General features: G+C 34.5%; 1 protein-coding gene across 7 annotated transcripts in view; it reads right to left on the bottom strand.

The window, feature by feature from the left end:
* Positions 1 to 23887, bottom strand: part of LOC122292369 (uncharacterized protein At1g28695-like) — a 30251-nt gene extending 6364 nt beyond the window's left edge. The window contains exons 1-8 of one of the 7 annotated variants that reach the window (XM_043100691.1): positions 23400 to 23883; positions 22879 to 23274; positions 20638 to 21150; positions 18513 to 18578; positions 18333 to 18430; positions 17800 to 17896; positions 16793 to 16858; positions 15483 to 15975 (exon numbers count right to left, since the gene is read on the bottom strand). In XM_043100691.1, coding sequence (XP_042956625.1) covers positions 15967 to 15975; positions 16793 to 16858; positions 17800 to 17896; positions 18333 to 18430; positions 18513 to 18578; positions 20638 to 21150; positions 22879 to 23274; positions 23400 to 23567 — 1413 coding nt within the window. In that variant the 5' untranslated portion in view covers positions 23568 to 23883 and the 3' untranslated portion in view covers positions 15483 to 15966. Of the gene's footprint in view, positions 1 to 15482; positions 16859 to 17799; positions 17897 to 18036; positions 18243 to 18332; positions 18579 to 20627; positions 21151 to 22878; positions 23275 to 23399 lie in introns of those variants that run through there. The other 6 variants (XM_043100690.1, XM_043100693.1, XR_006236917.1 and 3 more) reach the window with 6 other exon arrangements.
* Positions 23888 to 25571: the final 1684 nt, after the last annotated feature.

Genomic DNA, 25571 nt, shown 5'->3' with positions numbered 1-25571 from the left:
GGAAGAAGAAAATGGCGTGACAACATTACCATGGTTCGTGGGTGGCTACAATAGCAACAACCAATAGATGACAGAAAAACCCACTCAAAAGCTTCTTATCCATTATTGCTTTAACGTAAACTGAAATAGATTTTGCTTTAAACCCGCTCAAAAGCTTCTTCTCCATAATAGCTTAAACGTAAATTGAAATGGGTTTTGCTTTATACAGAGACAACAAAAAGGAAAAAAGGAAACCAAAGCTGGAAACTGGAATGTGAGGACAGTGATGAAGTGTTGCAGAGTTTGAGGGAGAAGAGGGAAATGGCTGTCATCCGATATTCTTCCATCATCACAACTCCCCGGATCACGTGGGTCATCAACTATTGCTAATCTATCTTATAAGGATTGTCAAAGAACTTAACTAGGCTCTATTCTCAACAGATCTATCAGCTCAGAGCTGCAATCTAGCTTTATTCTTTTTGGTTTCAAGAATGTCTTTTATCAGGTATTCCACACGTATATACCATATATCACCTTTTTATCTTACATATATTATGCGTCTTGCTCCAAACTGGAGGATTAGACATTTTAGTTACTTACATGCTATCACCTTCTGGCAGCGGCTTATTTAGTTACTTAGTTTGAGTCAGTTGACCATTTTAGCTGAGTACTCAGATTTTCTTTACCGAGTGGTACCTACGGTGATTATAATTACGTGTAGAATGAATATATATATAAAAAAGATCTACTTGTAAGTATAATTATTAATTAATACGTGTATTAATTTAATGCGATTAATTAAAAAATAAATTTTATTAAAAATAATATTAATTTAAATTTTTAATATAAAAAATTAATATTAATACGTATATTAATATATAAATTTATTTATATAGAACAAAACTTATATATATATAAAAGTTACTTGCTGAGTATAGAGATTTGACAAGATATCAATTCTTTTATAATATAAAAACCAACTCTTTGGTCACCAGTTTTGTTTTTAATTTTGGGATACTCTCTTTTTTGAAAGAATCCACTACAGTGCAATAATAGAAATATCACATCTACCAACGTGCTAACAGAAGCCATGCTTGAAGTGAAGTGATTAGATCGTTCAATGCTGATATTCTTGCAGAAAATGTTTCAAGGCATTAATTAGAGGAGAAATGAGTTCAGAAATGTACATACATGGAAGAAATACCGTTTACAAAATTTTGCAATGGCGGATGGGACTGGCCGGAGAGGTAGCAGACATCGGAGACCGGCCAGAGACACAGAGAGAAAAAAGCTTCGATTAAAATTTATAACCTGAGAGATATTTAGAGCCCTCCTAATAGATTGTTTATCTTATTTTTTAAAATACATAATTAAAATTTATATTTTTTATTTTACATATTAAATATTATAATATATCATACATAAGTTTATTTATTTTTATTTCATATTTTTTAAATACTATACCTTTTAATATTTTGTGAGATAAAAGTACAAAAAGAGAGAAATTATTATGAAATACAAAGTAAAAGAAGAGACACAAAATAAATAAAATAATGTTTACAGTTGTGCACAATTCCTTCTACATTTAGAGACAACACTGTAGTTAAATTGAAAATAGAAATAGAATGCATAATCCATTGGATGGTCAGCCTTTTAAGATCAGACAAGTACCGCGGATTTTCAACTCCTCTGTAGGTGTCAGGCGTGCTGTTAGGCGTTGCAGCTGTCAAGCGCCACAGAGCTATGAAGCTATATTTCGTCTCTTTTCTCTTGCTTCACGAGAGACGCTGTATCATAATTTTTTTTCTATAAAAGAGATATTCAGCTCATCTTCATTCGCATCTCATCTTCTTCAATTTTCTGTAACCATACTGCATTTTTACTCTGCAATCTCATTCTGTATTCTTATCCTGTAATGGCTCAGCGATCTTCTCATGGCCAATATATGAGGTACTCTTCACCTCGTTCATCAGCAATTCCTGCTTCTACCACAGGTGCTATCATGCAATATAATGATCTGACTCATAGGTCAGATAATGAAGCTATATATGAGCTTGTGAGTCTCGGTACCCGATACTCATCATCCATTGTCGCATTTTCTCAGCGACTGTAATCCAGAACTTGTGGAGTTGACAATCTCCACGAGAATATTGCTATACTTCAGCGACTTCTTCTGGAGTCCAACATGAAGATAGAATCAATAAAGAAAGAGAATAGGAATTTAAAATCCTTGCTTAAATTTTCTTTTCGATTGCCCACCCCTTTAGATAGGGATGCCATGCAAATTCTTGAAGAACAAGAGCGTTTGAAGAATGAGGCAAAGTGCCTCAAATTTCTGTAATTCTTGCTTCAAGATAATAAAATAATATTTCACAAATATTCATATTTGTGTTTCTATCTTTTGGTAGATGTTCTGTGTGTTCCCTTTTATTTATTCTTTAATAATGCACACTTCATATCAAACCCATAATATGAATCTGAAATACTAATTGTATTAAAAGATGGTATTTCATGACTAATAACATCATCCATCTTCTCCTTGAAGCCGCAAGGGTTTCAGATTTATATTTCAAATATGTGCAGTTTTCATGAGCTCTTCTGGAGTCTCAATGACATTTAAATCATATATATAAACTGCAATAATGGCTTGTTTCTATTTGCGTTTGGATTGTTTTAGATCATATAAGGATCTTTGAAACTTGATAGAATACATATTTCTAGATGTATTCATATTAGAAGTTTCAGACATTTTCTATCCTTCAGAGATTTTCATATATATATATATATATATCATGATCCAATGATCCATATAAATATGCAATTAATCGTGCATATCCAAACTCTCGGTAACTTTCAAGTTAATAAAAATCTCAATATGATTTCAATCACTTTAAAATCATATCAATATTGTTTTTTCGAGAAACTAACTTGTGATTTCTATATCACATTTTCATATTAAAATTTTCAGGCTTTTTATATCATATATATAAATATCCACTGATATTCAAAAATCACCTCTTTAGGTGTTTGGATTTCAAGTCTATATTTATCACATTTTACTTAGTAATATCAATTCTGCAGGAATTGAGAAACTGACTCGTGATTTATATATCACATTTTTATTTCCTTTCCATAAATGCCCACTGACATTCAACAAGCATCACCTCTTTAGGTGTTTGGACTATAAGTCCCAATGCATCATATTTTACTAGTGAATCAATTCTGCAGGAATTGTTTCTTTCAAATTTGGCCAATATTTTACGTCGTATTCTTTGACTATTCTTGATTCACTTTCATCATTACTTCTGGTAATGTCAATTGCCATCTCATATGGAAATACGTTGTCGACAACGATTTTATTTCTATCCATAATTTCTCCATTATTCATGAAATGTAACGAGATCTCGTTATTTTCACGTACCTGTCCCTCTTCAATGGAAGACATTTTCATGAAAAACCTCTTCAGGAGGCACTCTTCAAGAGTTTATATAGGATAATTTTATACAGAGAATTTGGATGGACTTTATTGCTTGTTTTGTGAGTATGGCCTCTTCAGGAGCACCAAATTATTTGTGCCTTTCTCTTTTGAGATACTCTATCTTTTGTATCGATAAGTCTCACATGCCTTTATACATATCTTTAGACTGCTGAATTTCTTAATTGTCCTATAGGGACTTCAATCCTCGTTGGGATTTTAGCAGCTAGAATATGAGACATTTTTATTTTATTGTATCCAAAATTTAATTATCATATGAACTTCTGGTTCACATATGATAATCAAGATAACGTCGAATAATTTCATCTTATTTGCTTCAAGCAAATTTTTCTTTCCATTTCTGGTGGTAAAACTTTTTACTAAAAGAATCTTCTGGTTCTTTTACGGACGTCCATATGAAAATCATTCGACTTATCGTAATTGATTTTAAATGATCAAGATAACCATGAAAAGATACAAATATTTTGAATCATATCACCTTTTGATGCATCATAATATTTGATTCAATAATTTATATAATATCATCTCAAAGAGAAAGCTTACAGATTTTCCAATACGAGCTTCTAGCCCGAAAAGATATTCATTATCACGTCCAATCTCTTAGTTTCTTTGAATGAAACGCATCATTCTTTTCACTTCATGGAATAGAATGATATAAATTCATTATCATTCACTTCAGGGAATGATGTAGATCTAGTAAGACGTGAATAATGATTCTTATCAAAAACTCATTATTTTACTTAGTCATTGAAAGACCTGATACAGATTTAGAATATATTGTGAACGTTTGCATTTCATATTGCTACTTCAGGAGCATACTCGATATTGCTACTTCAGGAGCACATTCGAGACGTTCATTCAAATATATATTTTTTCCACAATTTCAATTATGCAACTTCAGGTGCATAAATCATAATGAGTTTTTGGTACAAGTATCACTCATATGAGATACTCAATAAAATTATTGATTTAGGGCGATCCTTCAGGGATGCTCCATTTCCATTCTCAGATAAATCATATCATCAATAATTTATAACAAGTTTAAAAGAATAAATAAAACTTTCATTACTACAAAATATTGCAGAATATAAAAATATTTTATAATAAGATAAATGAAATACATTAATTAAATAGAAACACTTTCATGATCAACTCTACCACTAGAATCCTCAAAGAAATCAGAAATATCAAGACTTGTAATATCTTCTCCATCTATAGAATTTAAAGCATATGATGGTTCAGCAAAATTTGTTTCAAATTTCTTTATTTTTTCTTTTATAGAAGATTGGTATAAGTCAACCAAGTGCTTAGCTGTACGACAGGTACGAGCCCAATGTCCAGTCATACCACATCTATGGCATCCATCTTCATCTTTCTTTAAAAATTTGTTTTGAGGACCTTTGACATTCTCTGAGTTGAACCATTTCTGGTGGTACGGTGTATATCTATTATTATCCCTTTTAGTGTGGTCACTTCTAGGACCTCCACTTCTATAGTTTTTTCTTACCACGTCTACGTCCTCTTTTTTTTTGAAAAGATGCACCATTCGCTTTTGGGAATGATGTAAATCTAGTATCATTCACTTCGGGAAATGATATAGAACCAGTAGGACGTGACTAGTGATTTTTTAATAAAAGCTCATTATTTTGCTCAGCTAATAGAAGACAAGATATAAGTTCAGAATATTTCTTGAACTTTTGCCCTCGATACTGTTGCTGCAGGAGTACATTCGAGGTATAAAAAGTAGTATATGTCTTCTCTAACAAGTCATCATCAGTGACTTTTTCACCACATAATTTCAATAGCGAGCTAATTTTAAAGAGTACAGAGTTATACTCACTAACACTCTTGAAGTCTTGCAACCTCAGGTGCATCCAATCATGACGAGCTTTTGGAAGGATTACAGTTTTCTAGTGTTCATATCTCTCCCTTAAATCATTTCACAAAATAAGTGGATCTTTCACCGTTAGATACTCAGTTTTTAATTCTTCATGAAGATGGTGCCGAAGGAAAATCATTGCCTTAACACGGTCCTGCAGGGACCCTTGATTTCCTTCTTTAATTGTATCTTCCAGGTTCATTGTATCCAGATGGATCTCAGCATCAAGGATCCAAGATAAATAATTTTTCCCAAAAATGTCAAGAGCAACGAATTCCAATTTTGTAAGATTTGACATTTTTTACATATATAAATCAGGAACATAAGTATAGAGTTTTCATTAAGTAATGTAACATTTCATATTCATTTTGGAAACTACAAAAATATATTGAAAAACTTACTTGAAGTAGATGACTACTAGCTTCAAAATCGTCAGAACTTTCGTGCTGATAACGTGTTATGAAATCATTGAAAAGAGAGAACCATAACGTGTTATAAAACTTTCAAAAGGAGAGAGAAAGAAATAGAGCTCAGAGAGGTTATGAAACTTATGAATTTCTTAAAGGATTTAACGATATATAGGCGTACAAAGGGGACTATGCTGGTACTATGCTAACACTATGCACTATGCATATGTCGGCTAACTCACTATGCTGGTACTATGCTAGCACTATACACTATGTATATGACGACTAGATAAATGTGATCATACAATTCAAGATAGTTTATAACATTCTTTTTATAATTGATTTGATTCGGAATTAGAGGTACCAGAATCTTTTGGACTCTTCATGGGCATTCACATATTTCAATTTTGGCCCAATTGCTCATTCACAATAGGTTTTGGGCCTTGTGCTATGGAGCTTATATTTTCGTGGTTATTTTTTTAAATTTTGTTACATACAGTTATTTTTATATTTTTTTTTTATATATTTTATTAATATAATTAATTAAAATATTTATTATATATTAAAAAAATAATATAATCAATTATATTAATGGAATACATAAAAAATACGTAAAAATAACTACACGTAAAATTTTTATTCTAATAAATCTAATTAACTAAAAATAAAAACTTTAAATAAAATATCAATACAGTGTCCTGAAATTTACAAAATCCAACATGTCTGCCCCAACCTTTAACATACCCTTTTCCTTTAGCAATCTTGATATGTATAAATAGAGGACTTGCTACTTATATAAATGCCAAACACATGCAAACATTTCAAAGAAAACATCCAAAAGGAAAACAATAAAAAGAAGGCTTGAAAAAGAAAAGAATGGACAACCGTTAAGAGAAAAATGAGAGTAATCGTCATCTTTTATTGGCTTAAAACCCTGTGTTGAGAGCTTTTCTGACATAGAGACGATTCTAAATAAAGGAGGGACAAAATTTAACGTGGTTCGGCAATTGCCTACGTCCACAACTGCTGTAATTTCACTATGAAATAATTTTTACAAAAAAAAAAAAAACTCTCTCTTGTAAACTCTCTGCTCACCCACTCTGTTTTTCTCTTATTTCTCTCCCACACTCTATACCATTCTGCACATTTAAGCTCTCCTATTTATAGGAGAGCAGACCATTTACGGTGCAACAATTTGCTGCAGAAACTAAGGGGTGGGTGCCTAATAAAACAAAGGAGCAAACGGTGCATGGCTCACCGTTTGCCATTTTGTCTCCACTCATAACAATCTCCCACTTGGAGACAAATGAGTCTACATATCTTCATAGCAATCATCACATCAACTTCAAGTCATGCCTTTAAGTACGAAGGCCAACTGAAGCTATACACAGCTTCAGTTTGTCAGCAGTAACTACTTTTGTGAACATGTCTACTGGGTTCTCTGTTCCTCGAATCTTCTCAAGTATCAGCTGTCCACTATCGAGAAGAGATCGGATAAAATGGTATCGCAACTGTATGTGTTTTGTTCTGGAATGAAAGGCTGGATTCTTTGCAAGAAAAATAGCACTCTGACTATCACTGTGCAGAATGTCTTTTTCATTTTTCTTTCCCAATTCCTCCAAGAATGACTGCAACCAAACCATTTCCTTCCCTGCTTCAGTTATAGCAACGTATTCCGCTTCTGTAGTTGAGAGAGCAACAATCTTCTGTAACTTAGAAGTCCACGATACAGCTGTACCACCCAGCGTATACACAAATCCAGTAGTACTTTTTCTGCTGTCAACGTCACCTGCTAAATCAGCATCTACATATCCCTGTAGTTTTAAACCTGCTTTTGTAAAGCATAGTGACGTATCTGAAGAGCCTTGTAGATATCTTAAAATCCACTTGATTGCTTCCCAATGCTGCTTTCCTGGATTACTTATGTACCTGCTCACAGCTCCCACTGCTTGTGCAATATCTGGCCTTGTACAGACCATGGCGTACATAAGACTACCAATAGCAGATGCATAGGGTATTCTGTTCATGCATTCTTCCTCTTCCTCCGTCTTTGGCGACTGATCCTTAGTTAGTCGAAAGTGACTAGCTAAGGGTGTGCTCACTGGTTTCGCCTTGTCCATGTTAAACTTTCTGAGCACCTTCTTTACATACTCCTCCTGCGAGAGCTTGAGAGTATCATTAGACCCGTCTCTAATAATTCTCATACCAAGGATTTGTTTTGCAGCACCCAAATCCTTCATCTAAAACCACTTTGACAACTGTTTCTTCAGTTCATTGATCTCCTCGATACTTGACCCTGCATCGAGCATATCATCCACATACAACAGTAGGATAATATAAGAGTTGTCAAAGTTCTTCATATAGCAACAATGGTCAGCCTGCAGTCTTGTAAATCCATTACTGCACATGAAGTTGTCAAACTTCCGGTACCATTGTCGTGGAGCTTGTTTTAGGCCATACAAGCTCTTCTTCAGTTTGCAAACTACATTCTCTTTTCCCTTCACTGAGAATCCTTGTGACTGGTGCATATAGATGTCTTCCTCCAAATCACCATGAAGGAATACAGTCTTCACATCTAACTGCTCAAGATGTAGATTCTCTGCAGCCACAATTGCCAACACTAGCCTGATCGTAGTCAATTTTACAACTGGGGAGAAAATGTCTGTGTAGTCGACACCTTCTTTTTGTTGAAACCCCTTCTGACCATTCTGTCTTTGTAGCGCTTGTTACCATTGTGTTCTTCTTTAATTTTGTACACCCATTTATTGTGCAAAGCCTTCTTGCCTTTTGGAAGCTTAGTTAGCTCCCATGTCTGATTTGACATCAGTGACTCCATCTCATCTTGCATGGCTTTCTCCCACTTGATCGAATCTTCAATTCGTAGAGCTTCATCATAACTTTCCGGTTTACCACTATCTGTTAGCAAGATGTAGTATAGAGATTGTGAGAACCGCTGTGGTGACCTAATTGTTCTTGAAGATTTTCGAATAACAGTGAGTGGTGTACGTTGTTCGATCTGTGTATCATTATTTTCTTGATCCTCGTTCTGATCAGTGTTGACTCGAGTAACATCAAAATCAACAACCTCAGGTTTCTTTGGTTGTTCCTCAGGTTCAGCTTGTGACTTAGCTTTGTACAGAATCTGCTCATTAAATATCACATTTCTACTTCTGATGATTTTGCCATTTTTATCATCCCAAAATCGATAGCCAAATTCTTCATCACCATAACCGATGAAAAAACATTTTCTAGATTTGGCTTCTAACTTGTTACGATCAGTAGAATCTATGTGAACATATGATAAATAGCCAAAAACTTTCAAATGGGAAAGATTTACCTTCTTTCCACTCCAGACTTCTTCTGGTAGATCGAACTTTAAAGAAACTGAAGGTCTCCGGTTAATCAAATAGGCTGCAGTGTTAACTGCATCAGCCCAAAAACATTCAGGCAATCCTGAATTCAGCCTCATGCTTCTGGCACGTTCGTTGAGAGTTTTGTTCATGCGTTCAGCTACGCCATTCTGCTGCGGTGTCCCGGGAATAGTCTTCTGAAATCTAATCCCATTTGCAGCACAGAATTCTTTGAACCCTCCGTCGATGTACTCTCCTCCATTGTCTGACCTCAGACATTTTAACTTCAAGCCTGTTTCATTTTCAACCATGGCTCTCAACTTCTTGAAAGTATCAAATGTGTCAGATTTATTTTTCAAAAAATAAACCTATACTTTCCTGCTTGAGTCATCAATAAAGGAAACATAGTACCGCGATCCTCCAAGAGAAGCGACTGGGGATGGCCCCCACAAATCTGTGTGCACCAACTCCAACTTTGTAGACTTTAGAGTTCTACCATTTTTCAGGAAACTAACCTTTTTCTGCTTCCCAAAAATGCAACATTCACACATGTCGAAATCAGTTGATTCCAACTTTGGTAACTTCCCCTTGGATAATAGTACCTTCATTCCTTTCTCACTCATGTGACCAAGCCTTTGATGCCATAGGTTGGCATTTGCATCAGCAATTGCAACAGTATCTCTAATGCTTGAAGTCATGTATAGAGTACCTGTTTTTGTGCCTCGAGCTACTACCATAGCTCCTTTTGTTATCTTCCACGTGCCACCGGTAAATAGTACCGAATGCCCATCAGCATCAAGTTGTCCTACAGAAATCCGGTTCCTCATGAGCTTAGGAACATGTCGCACCTTTTGTAGCAACCATACACTTCCATTGGGCAGATTGATTGGTACATCTCCCATGCCTTCGATTTCCAACGCTTCACCATCTGCTAAGTACACCTTCCCAAAATCACCAGTGACATAATTCTGCATGATTTCTCGGTGTGCTGTAGTGTGGAACGAGGCTCCTGAATCTAACACCCAAGATTCAATTTGGTTGTCGACTGAAAGGAGTAAGGCATCTCGGAGATCTTCTGTTGTGGCATTAGCAGAGTCATGCTCATTCTTCTTCTTAGCTTCCTTGCAATTATTTTTGAAGTGGCCAATCTTGCCACAATTCCAGCACTGTACTTGTTTTCCGGATCTAGATTTACTTCTGCCTCTTCAGGACTTTGACCTGCCCCGATTTGAACTTCTACTAGTTCCTCTATCTCTCGTCTCGAGGTTTAAGGCAGAACTGGAAGTTGATGCTTCTCCTGTATCTCTTCTGCGAACTTCCTCGCTAAGAATATGGTCCCGGATATCTTGAAACTTCATCTTTGTTTTGCCATAAGAATTGCTAATAGTTGTTCTCATGGCCTCCTAGCTTTTTGGCAATTGAGCTAGAGCTATCAGTGCACGTACTTCATCATCAAATTCAATCCCCACTGAAGCTAATTGATTGATGATGGTGTTGAACTCATTCAGATGTCGAATAACTGGAGTTCCTTCTGCCATTCTCAAGTAGAATAGCTCGTCTTTGTTATTGACTGATGGCTGCTCGTACATGTCTGATAGAGCTTTCATCAAATTCGTTGTGGTCTTTTCCTTTCCCACATTGTGTGCAACTGATCTTAACAGTGTTAGTCAAATGACTCCCAACACTTGTCTATCAAGGAAACTCCAATCTTCATTGCTCATGTCATCTGGCTTTCTTCCTAGGAGTGGAAGATGTAGTTTCTTCCCATAGAGATAATCCTCTATCTGCATTCTCCAGTAGGCAAAGTCTGTACCGTCAAATTTCTCGATACCAACACCTTTAGCTTCTTCTCCAGCCATAACTTTACAAATGAGTTCAAATTCAAACAAACAAAGATCACTGTTGCGTCCGAAACACTCGAATTAGCTGGAAACGAGTCCAAAATGATCCAAATAGTTTGTCAGCACTATTTGATCTTCGCGATGGAACTCCAACTGGCGTGATCTAGCCCAAAATGATCTGCAGCACGTGGATGGTTCAGATCCAATGTACTGATGCCGAATCTCAAACTTTCGACCGTACGGATGAGTCCGGAATGATCCAAATAGTTGGAAAGCACTATTTGATCTTCGAAATCGGACTCCGAATGGCTTAGATCTAGCCGAAAACAGATCTGAAAAATGGACGGTCCTGATCTGTCTGGCACGTGGGATACACGCACTGCACAGTGCGCGTGGGCAAACGCGTTGACGCGTGTAATACACGTGCTACATTATTGTGTGCGCGTGGGGGAGAGTGAGGCGGGTGTGACACACGCGCCGAGCCTCTCTAGGGCGCGTGGGGGCGCGTGTCCTTCACGCGTCTTCAACCTCTGGAGCGCGTGAGGGCGTGTGGTGCATGCGCCTTCAACCTCCGGAGCGAGTGGGGGCGCGTGGGTTGCAGCAGATGCACGCGCCAATCTTCTAGGGGCGCGTGTAGGCTCGTCCGACCTCCGTTTTCGATTCTGTTTGAGGCAACGGATTCGTCTTGACGCGAGGAACACCGTGGAGTTGTCAAAAATTGATTTTGAACAACTTGAATTTTCAGACAGCTCGAACCAGTGCTCTGATACCAGTTGTTGAGAGCTTTTCTGACATAGAGACGATTCTAAATAAAGGAGGGACGAAATTTAACGTGGTTCGGCAATTGCCTACGTCCACAACTGCTGTAATTTCACTATGAAATAATTTTTACAAAAAAAAAAACTCTCTCTTGTAAACTCTCTGCTCACCCACTCTGTTTTTCTCTTATTTCTCTCCCACACTCTATACCATTCTGCACATTTAAGCTCTCCTATTTATAGGAGAGCAGACCATTTACAGTGCAGCAATCTGCTGCAGAAACTAAGGGGTGAGTGCCTAATAAAACAAAGAAGCAAACGGTGCATGGCTCACCGTTTGCCATTTTGTCTCCACCCATAACACCCTGAACACTAGAGGGGATTGATCACAGAAAAATGCAGGTCCTCTACATTCTCTTTCACCTTTTGGACTTTGAAAGATCAAGAACCAACTTAATAGAAGTATCGAAGACAGTCTTCAAATTCTGCATGTTTCATCAGTAAACTTTCATGTGACAATTATTGGAAGAATGCCTTACAATTAAAAAAAAATAAAAAATGCTTTTATGCCCTAAAAAGGCATTCAATTATCAAGAAAAGAGAATGTGACGGTGACCCAACAGGGTATAGCCATCCAACAAGTTTGAACTCAAATCTCATACCTGCTGTGTCTTTGAGCTGCATTCTATGTAGGCTATTGCTCCAATTTGCCTTTTTAGTTCTTCACCCTGGCATTAAAAGAGGTATAGAATCTTTTATTAGAAAGGGAACAAAATGATGAGCGGTAAAACTCTTTTGTATATTTATAAATAATAATTAAATGATTTGAATTAATATGTTTAATTTATTGGATTTTCGATTTCACATGGTTCAAATCAATTGAAATATAACATCCTAAAGTAATATATGAAGTCACAAAAGCAGAGTTAAACGTCACAAACTTGAGACCCACGTGGTTCTACCACTAAGCACACCTAGAGAATATTCATGTTGATCGAATATATTTTATTTTGCTCTTAAATCAAGATCACTAAAAGTACTTAGGGATAGTACCACTCTGGCCGAGATCAGGCAAAACATGTTGGAAACTTCGAATAGATCTTTTAATATTAATGCATATATATACATACATATATAAATATATATATATATATATATAATATAGATTGACATGCAATCAAAACGTACGTTGAATCTCAGATTAAAGACAACATAGAAATGACCATGTGAAACGCGACCACAAAGACTTAAAAATTAAAAGTAATGAAAATAACAAAATACAAGTAAGGAAAAATATAGTTGCAAGCACAATTGTGTACTAATTTGTGTACCAATGTGATGTGATTGGTCAAAAAGTAGATTTAATTGAAAACAATGTTAATTTAAATTTTAAGTATGAATAAATCAATATTAGTACACAGATTAGTATGTAACTGTACTTGTATGTAACAAAACTCTACAAGTAATACACACGATCCATCGAGAAACCAATAAGCAAATAATAAGTAAATTATAAAAAAAGAAAGGGTCATGCTAGCTAGTCGCCCAGCTCTTACTACTACTACTGACACTACTGACGTGACTACTACTTCATTCTTATTTTTAAAATAATATTTTTATTTTTTATTTTTTTTATATTTTCTTACAAAAAACATAAATTGACTAGTAGTAATTTTGTTAAACATTTAAAAACAAAGAACAAAATACACTAGCGGTAATTTTGAGTAATATACTTGAGAGAGTTAACTAGCATTTTTTGGATAGTGCTATTGTGCCACTCAACTCTTACCGCACGTTGGGCGTGCCTACTAGTGCAATTTGCCTTTTTTTTAAACATTTAAAAAATACACAAAGTCAATAGTAATTTTTTAAGAAAAACATTATAGACACATATGGATCTGTAACACGTAGGGAAATATGAGAATGAAAATCTCTCTTCGAGGGAGAATCCTCCAGGAAAATGATGAAGGATGGGAAAATATTCTCAATTAACTGAATTGTCAGATTTTGCATGAAACACTGCAGTCACCCCTCGGGTACCTAAGGGAAATAACAAGCATAAAAGAAAAGACTTAACTGCTGGGCTTCTAGCCCTTACACTATCGGACCGAAGTCCATTCTTTGGTAATTAAAGATAAAACGACACTATAACATAAAGATAGAAAGCTCAATCCTTAGTGTGGCCCAAGTGCTGACCCAGCCCAAGTTTGATTCCTTTCCCTTTGACTTAGTTCCATCTCTCTTCACTTCTAAGTCCTGAAGTGCCTCTATCTTGTTCCCTTTACTCAGCCCTAAAATCCCATTTGACCCATTTGACGCCCTGGTAGCCTCTGGCGCCATTTATCTCCAGTGTTATAGGATTACACACACACTAATGTGTCACGTTTTTCCTTTTTTTTCCCCTTTCTTTATCCCGGACCCCTCTCCCCTCCTTCCAATTTCCCAACCCCTTAGCCAGACCGAAAGAAGAGAGAGATATCTCATACCTATTGGTGAGGGGTGACAACAGTGAGGACAATGTTTTGATGTTGATGACAGAGTGAGGAGATGATTGGGCTGCAATTAAGGGCAACTTGGCGAGGATCAAGGAAAGTGAGGGGTGGAACAATGATGTTGGTGAGGGGTGAGAAAGATTTGACAGCGACATTGGTGGGAGGCTGCGGTGGCAACGTTAGTGAGGGGAAAGGGATAAGGAAAGGAGGAGGAGAGGAGAGGCACAGAGAGATTGGGGGGGGGGATAAAGAGAGAGAAAAAAAAAAGAGGAGATGTGACACACTGTCACATCAATGTGTATGATTTCTTTGTAGAGTTTCTTTTGTAAATCTAGTAGTCCTCATTTTTTAAACATTATAAAAATTAAAGAAAATTAAATGTACTAGCAGCAAGGCCTAGGGGCAAAGTAACATTTTTTCTTTGGAAAATATGAGGCGCAAATTGAAAAATATATGATAATATGGGATTCCAATTGAAGATTATGGCAGTTTAGGTTGTAAAATGGAAATTATAAATAATCTCCGACCACATGCTTATTATCAACAAAAAAAAAAAAAAAGAACAAATGTTTCCCATGAATTTGGTGGTGCATTGAGTACTTATATTCAAAACTCTTTACAGTGCACATTGCTTACATGACTTATTTGATTTGAAAAATAAATTTTAAAATTTAAATATTATAAATCAAATTTTATCATTCAAGTCATATGAATCATATACTCTAAATTTCATAATAAAGTTACATCTCATCATATAAATCTTTCGCCAAAGTATTTTCATAAATTTTAAACTTTATAATTTAAATTATGTGAATGATGTAACCTATATATCGCCTTCAAAATAAAATTACATCTCATCATATTTTTAATTAAACTAAATGATGCAAGCCACATCGGCCAAAGCACCTCCATATAATTAAACTGATAATTAAGAGCTCATTTGGATTCAGAGTGTTTCATCTCATCTCATTATTATAATTTTTTCAAATTTTCATATAAAATATAATAAACAATTTAATTTTTTCAAATCTCAAAATAATAATAATATTAAAAAATAATATTACAATAATATTTTATTAAACTTTCATATAAAATCATATCATCTCATCTCTTATTTTGAGTACCAGTTAGCACCTATATATATATTAATTAGCTCCAAAGAAACCTTATATATTATTTTATGGATATGAAACCCATTCCGTGGCCAATAATTATCTTCCCCGTTTACTTTCATTTAGAAATAAATAAAAACTAATCAATGCGGCCATGATCTTTGATCGATCTTATAAAGTTTTTTAAGTTGCATTGACTGATCATTAATAGTGATCAGATTTAAAATGTCGAACGTGAACAATGATGATAAAATTTAAAATGAATAAAAATAAAAATAAAAATTATTGGAAGGTGGTCTATATATTATTGCCATCCTTCCAACGTAGGACGTATCATGTACAACTTCGAAGGAGAAGAGAGGAGCTTCGTCTGCAATAATATTTGTTCATAATGCTCCAAGCTCCCAGTAGCCTTCCAACCTTTACATGGCTTTTGATATGCCTGTTTATCCTGGTTTTATACTGGAAGGGATCCAAAGCCAAAGGCCGAAACCATAAGTTGCCCCCAGGGTCATGGAAGCTGCCAATTCTAGGGAACCTGCATCAACTGGCTTTCGCAAAAATTCCGCATCGTTCCTTGAAAGAGTTGGCCGATAAATATGGACCCATTTTGCAGTTGCAGCTTGGGGAGGTGTTGGCAATAATCATCACATCACCAGATCTAGCCGAAGATGTGTTGAAGACACATGACCCAGCTTTAGGTTAATTTTCAGATTTGGCAACTTGGAGCTTTTCATGTGTAGTGATAACAAACAACTTTCAAACGAAGCAAGACTTGCATCATCTTAAAGCTTACATTATAAGAGTCTAAGGTTTACAAAAATTTTTAATCTTTTCCTGCTACTTGAACCAAAATAAAAGTGTTTTTTCCAGTACAGGGCCAGATCAATAGCATCATTTTACTTTTTTAAGTGTTATTTGTTCAAATGTATTGATCTATACTATATTTGAATTTCTATTCTGGACATTGCTACAGACCAAAATCAAGGTTTCCTACAACTGAAGAGGCATAAGACATTGGCCGTTTTACACAATTAAATGCATAGACTTCTGGTCATATAGGTATATGTGCAGAAATGCTCACGAGTACACAATTAATCCGGCCAGGGAAATTGTAACAGCGCATTTCCTTGTTTAAAGAAATCACAGTTTCCTTTATGTTTTCTCTCATTTTCCCTTCCCTTTCCCTTCTTCAATCCATCACAACTTCATCTTATGCAAATAAAAAAATGCAATTCACTCTTATATCCCCTAAAAGATTCATTAAAATGTCTATTTCTCATTTGGGAAGGATGGTGAAACACATCTGAACACCTAATTCTGAAAGCAGGGATGCTACGCCAATGTATTATTCAATCTCGATTGACAACAAGTACACATCCAGTTAACAAATATGGCAGCAGCCTTATGTAAAGTGAAATTAAGATAAAAATAAAACTGAAGAAACAAGAGTACCACTGTAAAGAAAAAATACTTGCCTGGATAGTTTCATGGACATCAGTTACTATAGGAATGTCATATGCTATTTTAACCTTCTCAAGTATCTGCAGACAAAGTGGAGAAATAAGAAAGACATTAACCAATTCAACTTTTTAGTTCATATCCAACATTCATGGTTTTCAAAAGTATATCATAATGGCAATAGTGACCTGAGCAATGTACTCAGAGAGAGAGTAGAGAGAGAGAGAGAGAGAGAGAGAGAGAGAGAGAGAGAGAGAGAGAGAGACCTAAGCTATGTTATCTTAACAAAATATCAATGATAACCCTGACATCTCGGTCATAATTTTATTTTATTTCATACATTTCGGTCATTATAACACCCAATGGTATTTGTATATGTATATATATACATCTGCATATAATATATGATAGATACATATACTGTCTATATACTCGTACCATCACCTTGCTGCTCAGTCTGTTCACTGTCCCCAGCTCACTTCACTTTGATCATCCCCCCAATGGGGGAAGTCTTGCTACACTCGCTCTATATGCAAGCTAGGTGAGATACTTTGCCCCAGAAATTCCGGTCATAGTTTTATAGAAAGAAACTTCCAGGCCTATAACTGGCAGTACCAAGCATTTTATTTGTCTATAAACATTTTGTTCTAGAACCTTCTCTGTATTTCACAAGATATATGAATATTTATTTACTGATTCCGACTACAAGTTCAAACAGCAGAACCAGCCTTTGTCAACCACTTCTATCTTACAACCTCTCAGTGAACTCTTCTCTCAGCTACTGTATAAACTTTGTTTTTTTTTTAATTTTTTTTTTATGAATGTTAGGTAGGACAACAAAGTTTATACTACCGTATGAGACCTTCATTCCTAAAGCAGAGTCAGAAATTTCAGACCTTCATCCCAACAACTTCAGATGCATAAAAAAATTCTCCCTTGCATTATGTATGAGACATCCAACATTATCAAGATTCAAAACCTCAAAAACTACGATGGTTGAGAACTACATAATAATAATCAAAACCTTCAAGCCTTTGATCATGCCAGGGCCTCGAAATGATCTTGAGGATGTTCTGTTAGCTTTATCAAAGCTTGACTTGAAAACCAGAGGCAACCCAAGTCTACAAGATTCAGAAACAAACTCTATCAGAAGTTCTAAAAGGTTATTTGGCAATCGGAGTGAATCTCTTTAGCTGCATTTCTTGAAAATGATTGTTCTCCCTTATATGGTAGAAAACTACTAAGAAAAAAACATACAGGAGATTCAAGGTTATTATTTTTGCTTGAAACATGAGTATCATGGGTCTTTTGATATTGTGTGTTTTCAATATAGTTTCAAAGTCTTAAAACTAAATAACAAGTAATATAAACGCCCCAAGCAATACAACCTTTATGGAGAGAAATGACTCTTTTAATCCCCATAGAACAGAGAAAAAAAAGTTACAATTTTCCTAAACCAATCTATTTCTGCATCAAAACAAAATTATGCCATTTCATTAGAACACCCAATTTCGCTCACGAAGAAAATGGCATAGATCATAAATAGAGGGAGCATACTTTGATGCAACAATCTTTATGTGCTTTGCCATTCGAAAAATGTGCTCCTCAGATTCAATCACATTGGGACCCGCTAATAGGAAAAATGGTTCTGCTGCCTGTGAAGATTGAGAAAATCAAAAAAATTATGAGGATCTCAACTCACATCTAAATAATCCTAAAAAGCTAAGCAATACAAGCCTTGAGCTGGTTAAATAGAACTGCTGATGAATCCATCTCCTCCGCTACGCTTAAGTACACGAGAAGCTGCATATAGCAATTTAAGCAGGGAAAGAAATTAAACCACAAAAAATGGCACAAAGATTATGAGAGTTTACAAATCACCAACAACTTATTTACCATTTATCAGACAATTCTTGTTCACTTTTTTTCATAATTCTCATTACCCTAATGAGCAGATGGGACTTGCTCACGTATGTGGTAAACATTTCCTACATAATGTGTGCGTACATAAATGGACACACGACACACACACACACACGAACATTTTTATTTACATCCATATATTATTTACATGCGCTCCTACATTCGCAGACAGAGTTATCACGTATGCAAACGCATGCAAAATAAATCTTTGTGCATACAAATTTTATGCTCAATAACATGAAATCCGAGGCACAAACAGAACGTGCCAGATAGAGTGGAGATAACAGAAAGAAAGCAGCAATCAAGTACCATTCAGAAGAAAATAAAAGAAGAATCGAAATGAATTTCAATCAAGCCGAAACACTATAGCGGGTAACTTTTCCTACATTTGATTAGAAACCGAACAGAGCGTAAAGCACAAAAATAAGGTAATTAGTATGTCAGAGTTAACGCGATCTAAGTCCATTTTTGCGTCGCAAATCAGAAAAAAGGAGAGAAGAACAACAAACAGATTTTGTCGCAAATCAGAAAAAAGAGAGAAGAACAACAAACAGATTTTCAAAGAGATCAGTCTCCGAGTCCACACCTGGTTTATCCGAAGCGAAAGACAGCGAAAACGAGAGAGGTGACTGAGGGCGTCGAGGTCATAATTTAAGATTCGGGTCTTATTTAAGAGTTTTCCATATACAACAACATTCGCATACTAATATGTATATGAATACTGATTCATTCATATTTAAAATTTAAATTAATATTATTTTTAATAAAATCTACTTTTTAATCAATCACATCATATTAATACACAGATTAGTGCATAATTATACTTACAACTACATTTTTCTTTTATTTAATATCCGCGAAGCTATCGGTTCTAGGCTTCGTTAATTTTGTGTTAAATTCTTTTTAGATTCATCGTTAATTTATTTATTTCAAAAATTTTAAATAAAACAAGATAAATTTAATTATTTATATTTATTGTGAGAAATTTTATATTGAACTTTCTCTATGTTGTGGATGTGTCCACCGCTTATCACACACGATCATATACAACCAAAGTGTTGAGTAGCTTAAGAGAAGTCTATGATGTCTAAGTCGGTGATCACAATAAGAATCTAATTTTCTAGACCAATAAATAAGATAATTTTCACATACCTAATATATATATATATATATATATGAAACTCATGAGACTTCTCTTACCATATGATAGTAGATTTATCTATTATTTAAAATTCAAATATAGGGATAGCAAACTTATCCAAATATAAATAATCGGATAGCTCTCATTATTCAGAAGACTCTCAATCAGTTATTTTTTTAATAGCTGTGATGGGTTGAGCCCCCAAGAGACCTTAGGTTATTAGCCTGAGTTGTAACCCAAGTCATGGAGCGGCCCAATCGGTCTCGGAGTGGTATTAAGCCCATTCCACTCTAAATTCACAAATTATGACAAGAATTATCAATTTTAAATACATTGAAATATAATATTCACCATCTTGGAAAGATAATATTATCAACAACTAAATAGTTTTCCATCCGTCAATGATGCATAAGATTACATGAAGTGAAAAGGTCTTTTAAAACTGTAAATGAAATTAAACAAAACTAAATTAATATTTATTTAAGTAAAAATGTAATCCCCATTATAAAATGTTAAACTCACAGTTAATTAATTACCTTCTTGATAAATTTTATAGCATAATTTGATTTAAAAGACAAATTTTAAAATTTGAATCTTATAAATTAAATCTCATTATATAAATGATATTGGTCGATGATATATTCTACACATTAATTTCCAAATAGATCAAGAACTTGTGATAATATTTTCTCATTTAAATTTGAACATGATATATATAATAGGGAAAAAAAATTAAAGGCACTAGATCTTATATTTTACTAAATGATTTTAAGCATGAGTGGAAGTACTCTTATTTACCGACCCCCACGAATTCCGACATCCCAAGTGTTCCGACCACCGTAAGTTTTCCGTCACATTAGCCAACCTTCTATAAGAACTAATCTTCTTGAATCGCTTCCAATCATTGAGGACGGCCTTTAAATCTTTCACCTTGGCAGTAATACTCCGACAACAATTTGCATGGACGGTGGTCACTGCCCTAAAATCCTTGCTCGCTTGACAAAACCCACTAAAATAGAGGGTGTCCAAGAACCTTACAGTAAGATTCAGTTGTTTAATTATCCCTCCTTTAATAAGGTTTGATAGCACATCTTGCTCCTTCTGTCCCGTGGAGTTGTCTTTCTTAGAATACCATGTGTTCAACAATGTGATGGTCTTGTTGTTCGATCGAATGTAGTAAAATCCGGTGTTGATTAGTTGTTTTTCCGACCATGGATCTCCAAAAAACATGTCAGTACTGATCTGTAGATCTTCAGTTTCATTTTTGCTTAGCTGTGAAAATGGATTTCTTAGCCACATTACATCGGTATCCTGTTGCAAGGGAGACAATTTCATATTAATTAACCATGAGAAAGTCAAGTTTGATGTCAAGTGCCGTAAGAGAAAAGAACTTGAGAGATCAACGTTCAAACAAGTTTCAACCAGAAAGTTCAAAGCAGGTCTCTCAACATGTATGGTAATTACAGGCAAGTCATATAACCTATACTCTAAAAGAATTAATTAATGATATAATTAAAACTTTATTAGAACATTATAAAAAATAAAAACTTTTCATTTCCATACATAATCATAGACATAAAAAATCAAAAGTCATCGTGGTTTGTTCGTGGCAGTTCTACCTAAATAATGGACATGCATTAGAGATTTATGATTCTGGTTTCATTGTTTCAATAATCTAAATGAACATGCATATTGCACTAGGAAGTAGCAAAACATATCTCCTTCTCTTATGATTATTTTCACTAGAAAATTTAACCTAATTAATTAGTTTCTCTTATCAGGCACGTGACTATCTCAACAACCAGTATACTAGCTATCAATAATTTCCTAGAAAACCAAACCCAAATGTTCATCATGTGGGTCGCCTAGCTTGATTGATATAGAATTAATTAATTAGAAGCTTTTTGTTTTTTTGCTCTAATGATTGTGAGTACTGAGAACCCTAGTCATGATTTCATTAAATATTTTTTAAAGATTCAAAACTATAGGGTAACTAAACCAAAACCTCTCCGACCTACAAAAATGCAGTTTCTATGCAAAAACGACAGAAAACGCTTGCCCAGAAAACAAAACCTCCTGCTTGGAAAAAAATGGCATTTCAATGCATGACAGCTAGCCGGTGGCCGAGTCTTGGGAAATTTTATGTTACAGCTGACAAATCATACGTCCACGCTCTCAGCCATTAATTAACAGTTGTCCATGTAATTTACTTCCAGAACTCATGGCACCGATGTAGCTAGATTGCCGCGGCCGGCCATAACAGAAGGATAAAAATTCATGATATAGTTTGTATCCGATCGATGGTCATAATTTCTTATCATTTTTTGTCTCATATTTTTAAAAATATAGACGTTTATATATTTGGGTTTTACAGTAATTAATATTATCTATAAATGGTCTTAATTAATATAGTGAGATTCACATTTAAGATAAAAGAATTATAAAAAAAATAATATTCCATCTATATATAACCTAGCTAACTTTTGTGTGGCTGCATCTATCAGCAGAAAAAAATATTCCAAGAAATTAGGACCAGTCACCAAACGTACGTACATTAATGCTATATATTAATTGAAAAGATTTTTGAGATCGTAACCACATCAATTTCATAGCCAAAAGTCAAGCTACGTCTTAACTATTTTTTATAGGCCAAGATAATAGTATGTTAATCTTAATTAACTTACTGTGCGGCTTGCTTAATTATTCTCACACCGTATTATTATAAGAAAATTACTTATTTACGATCAATTATTTTTAATAAAATAATTATTTTCAGTTAAACTAAGTCTATTTTCGTCTTAAAGAGTCAATTTCATTGTAAAAAAGTTGATTATAAATATCCATTTTTCTTGTAATATACATACTTCTATGGCATGCATCATGTTAATCTGTGAACCATTTTCCAGTCCTAAGTTTCATGATCTATCAAATACGATCCAAAAATATTCCAATTAACAGAGTAATTATAAATATTTAGTAATTTACTGCATGCATGACACGCAGATCAAGGAAAGCAATAAATTAATAGTAGGAACGTACCGAGAAGATGAAGTTGTAGCCACGCTTGAGAACTTCCATGAGAAAATGAGTTCTTCTCCACATCATCTTGATGAAATCCTCGGACATGTAAATCTTTTCTCCCCCAAAATCCACGCCGTCCGTTTCCAATTTATAGCAGTTCAAGCGTAGGAACTGGCAGCGATCATAGGCCGTCTGATCCACGGCTACGAGTAAGAGGTGGTCAAGGAGTGGTCTAGTCTCTACCCCAAGCCAAAAGCTCTCAAGGAAGAGGTCAAGCATGGTGGTGTCTGCTCTGACGTCTTGGTCCGCGTAGGCCTTGTTTACAATAGCGATGATGACCGTTCTATTTGCCATGGAAGCTTTGGATAGAGCTTTTTCAAGCTCATCTTGTTGGGGGACATAAATATCGGTGGTCTGCATGGATTATTATAGCTTAAAATTACTTTTTAAAGCAAATTAAGAAAACCGATAATGTTTGTGCATGGAATCATGATCAAGATCGAAATTATAAGCAAGCAAGAAAAGAACTTAATTATTACCGTGTTTGAAGGTGTGCAAATGGATTCCTTTTGGACTGCATTGAACGGATTCCCGATTGAGGAAGACCAAACAAAGAGGCCGTAGAAGATCCCAATGAAGAGCAACAAGAGTAGTGCAGGTTTTCCAATAGACTGTTGTGCATAGTCCATGTTTTTGCCGATCATCATCTGCGTATCAATTGAATGTACGTCCACGTTTGGATGGTTAGATCAGCACGCAGTTCTCGCTTTTGGAAGAATTGTTGTATATATAACTTTCGATGTAATATAAGAAGGTTGTGGTCGGTGTAAAAAATTTGTAAGGATTTTAAACACAGAGGAAGATGATCAGGAAGAGGAACATATAAATGAGTTGGAGATTTGGTAGAAAAGTCTTACAATGTGACCGAGAGCAGAGGCCGACTTATACAAATACGTACATGACACGCTTGCTTGCCAATGTTTAACCTAGCTAGCTAGGGGAAAGAAAACGATTACAAGCAGAAATTGGTAACTTTCTACCATAAGTACTGCAAAAATCAAATGATCGGATGCATATATATAATGTGATAATTTATTTTTTTTTTTTGTCAAATTGATCAGGAGATCGATCATATGTACCTGCCTTTTACAGACATATATGGCTTCAACGTTCCACCCATGTAATTACTGCTTTCTATATATATATATATATATATATATGATATCAAAGTTCTCAATATGGAATTATAAGGTCGGAATATATAATGGGAGACCATGCATTTTAATTAATTTCTTATTTTAATAAATTGTAGTTATAGACTCAATTAAGACTGGAATAAATGGGTTTAATTTTGACTTTTATTGAGGGTTGTTAGAATTAGGTTTCCGAAAGGATCATTAACATAATATTATAGGACAAATTAATAATATTGTTTAAAGATCAGAGCACCAACATTAAGAAAGGTCAGTACAATACAGATGGGTTTGTTGGGACGGGTGACACGTATCTAGCCAACAAGTCAAATGATCTGGTCACCAAAGGAAGTTTAAGTTTAATACGTATGTACTACTTCTCATGTATACGAATTGTCGATGCTTAAACTTCAAAACGTAATTATTTGACTTCCTTTTATAATAACAATTAAATTATCGTTAGATATTAAGTTAAGTTGAATTTTTTATGAATAGTAGTAAGTTGAAAAAACTGGTAGAGTGAGTTATATGAAATCCATATAAAATAATTTTATGTGTTTGGATGTTAATATGGGTTTAGTACTATTTATGAAAAATTGAAAAAAGTTATATATCTTATATATAAAACTATGTTACATTAAAAAATGTTATGGGTCTCACATGTAATGAAGTTTTGAATTGAGATGAGTTTAGTAATTTGAGAGTTGGATATTTGGATATTAGAAGACTCAGCTTAAAATTAGACTAAACTGAGTTGATTTCATTTAAGTCTTGCAACTTAATAGGACAGTGCATCCTTAAGGTGAGGTTTTGATAGTGAGTTCATGAGATACAATTAAATTAAAAGTTGAAAAAAATATTATTAAAATATTATTTTTTAATATTATTCTTATTTTGAGAATTGAAAAAATTGAATTTTTTATTATATTTTGTATAAAAATTTAATAAAATTATAATAATTAAATAATATGAGTTGAGACCAACTCTGAATTCAAACAGAGCAACATTATTACACAAGATTACATTTAATTATAAGAGTGAAATGACTATATATAATAGTGACAACCAAAATTTTTAAATTAAGTCAAAGAACTCAAATGACTATAGAAGATTTCATTTACAAGACCTAAAAGACAGCCACCGATTAAAGAAAACCACGGTCGTGTGGACGTACTGTACGTGGAATATTCCAAATTGAAGTGTTGTTTAATTTTCTCTATGTAGAAGAGTACAAGTTAATCATATTTGTCATAATAAAAAGGAGGAAGAACTATAGTTTATTACATGATTTTTCTTTTTATAATTAATTTGATTCGGAATTAGAGGTATCTAGAATCTTTTGGATTATTCATAGACATTCACATATTCCAATTTTGGCCCAATTGCTCATTCACAATAGGTTTTGGGCCCGGTGCTAGGGACTTGCACTTTCATGGCTATATTTTTAAATTTTGGTAACGTATAGTTATTTTTATATATTTTTTATATATTTTATTGATATGATTAATTAAAATAATT

The sequence above is a fragment of the Carya illinoinensis genome, chromosome 13 (assembly GCF_018687715.1).
Source record: "Carya illinoinensis cultivar Pawnee chromosome 13, C.illinoinensisPawnee_v1, whole genome shotgun sequence".
Classification (NCBI taxonomy): Eukaryota; Viridiplantae; Streptophyta; class Magnoliopsida; order Fagales; family Juglandaceae; genus Carya; species Carya illinoinensis.
Note: the sequence above shows the minus strand (reverse complement) of the source record. Positions and strands in the feature narration are given on the sequence as shown.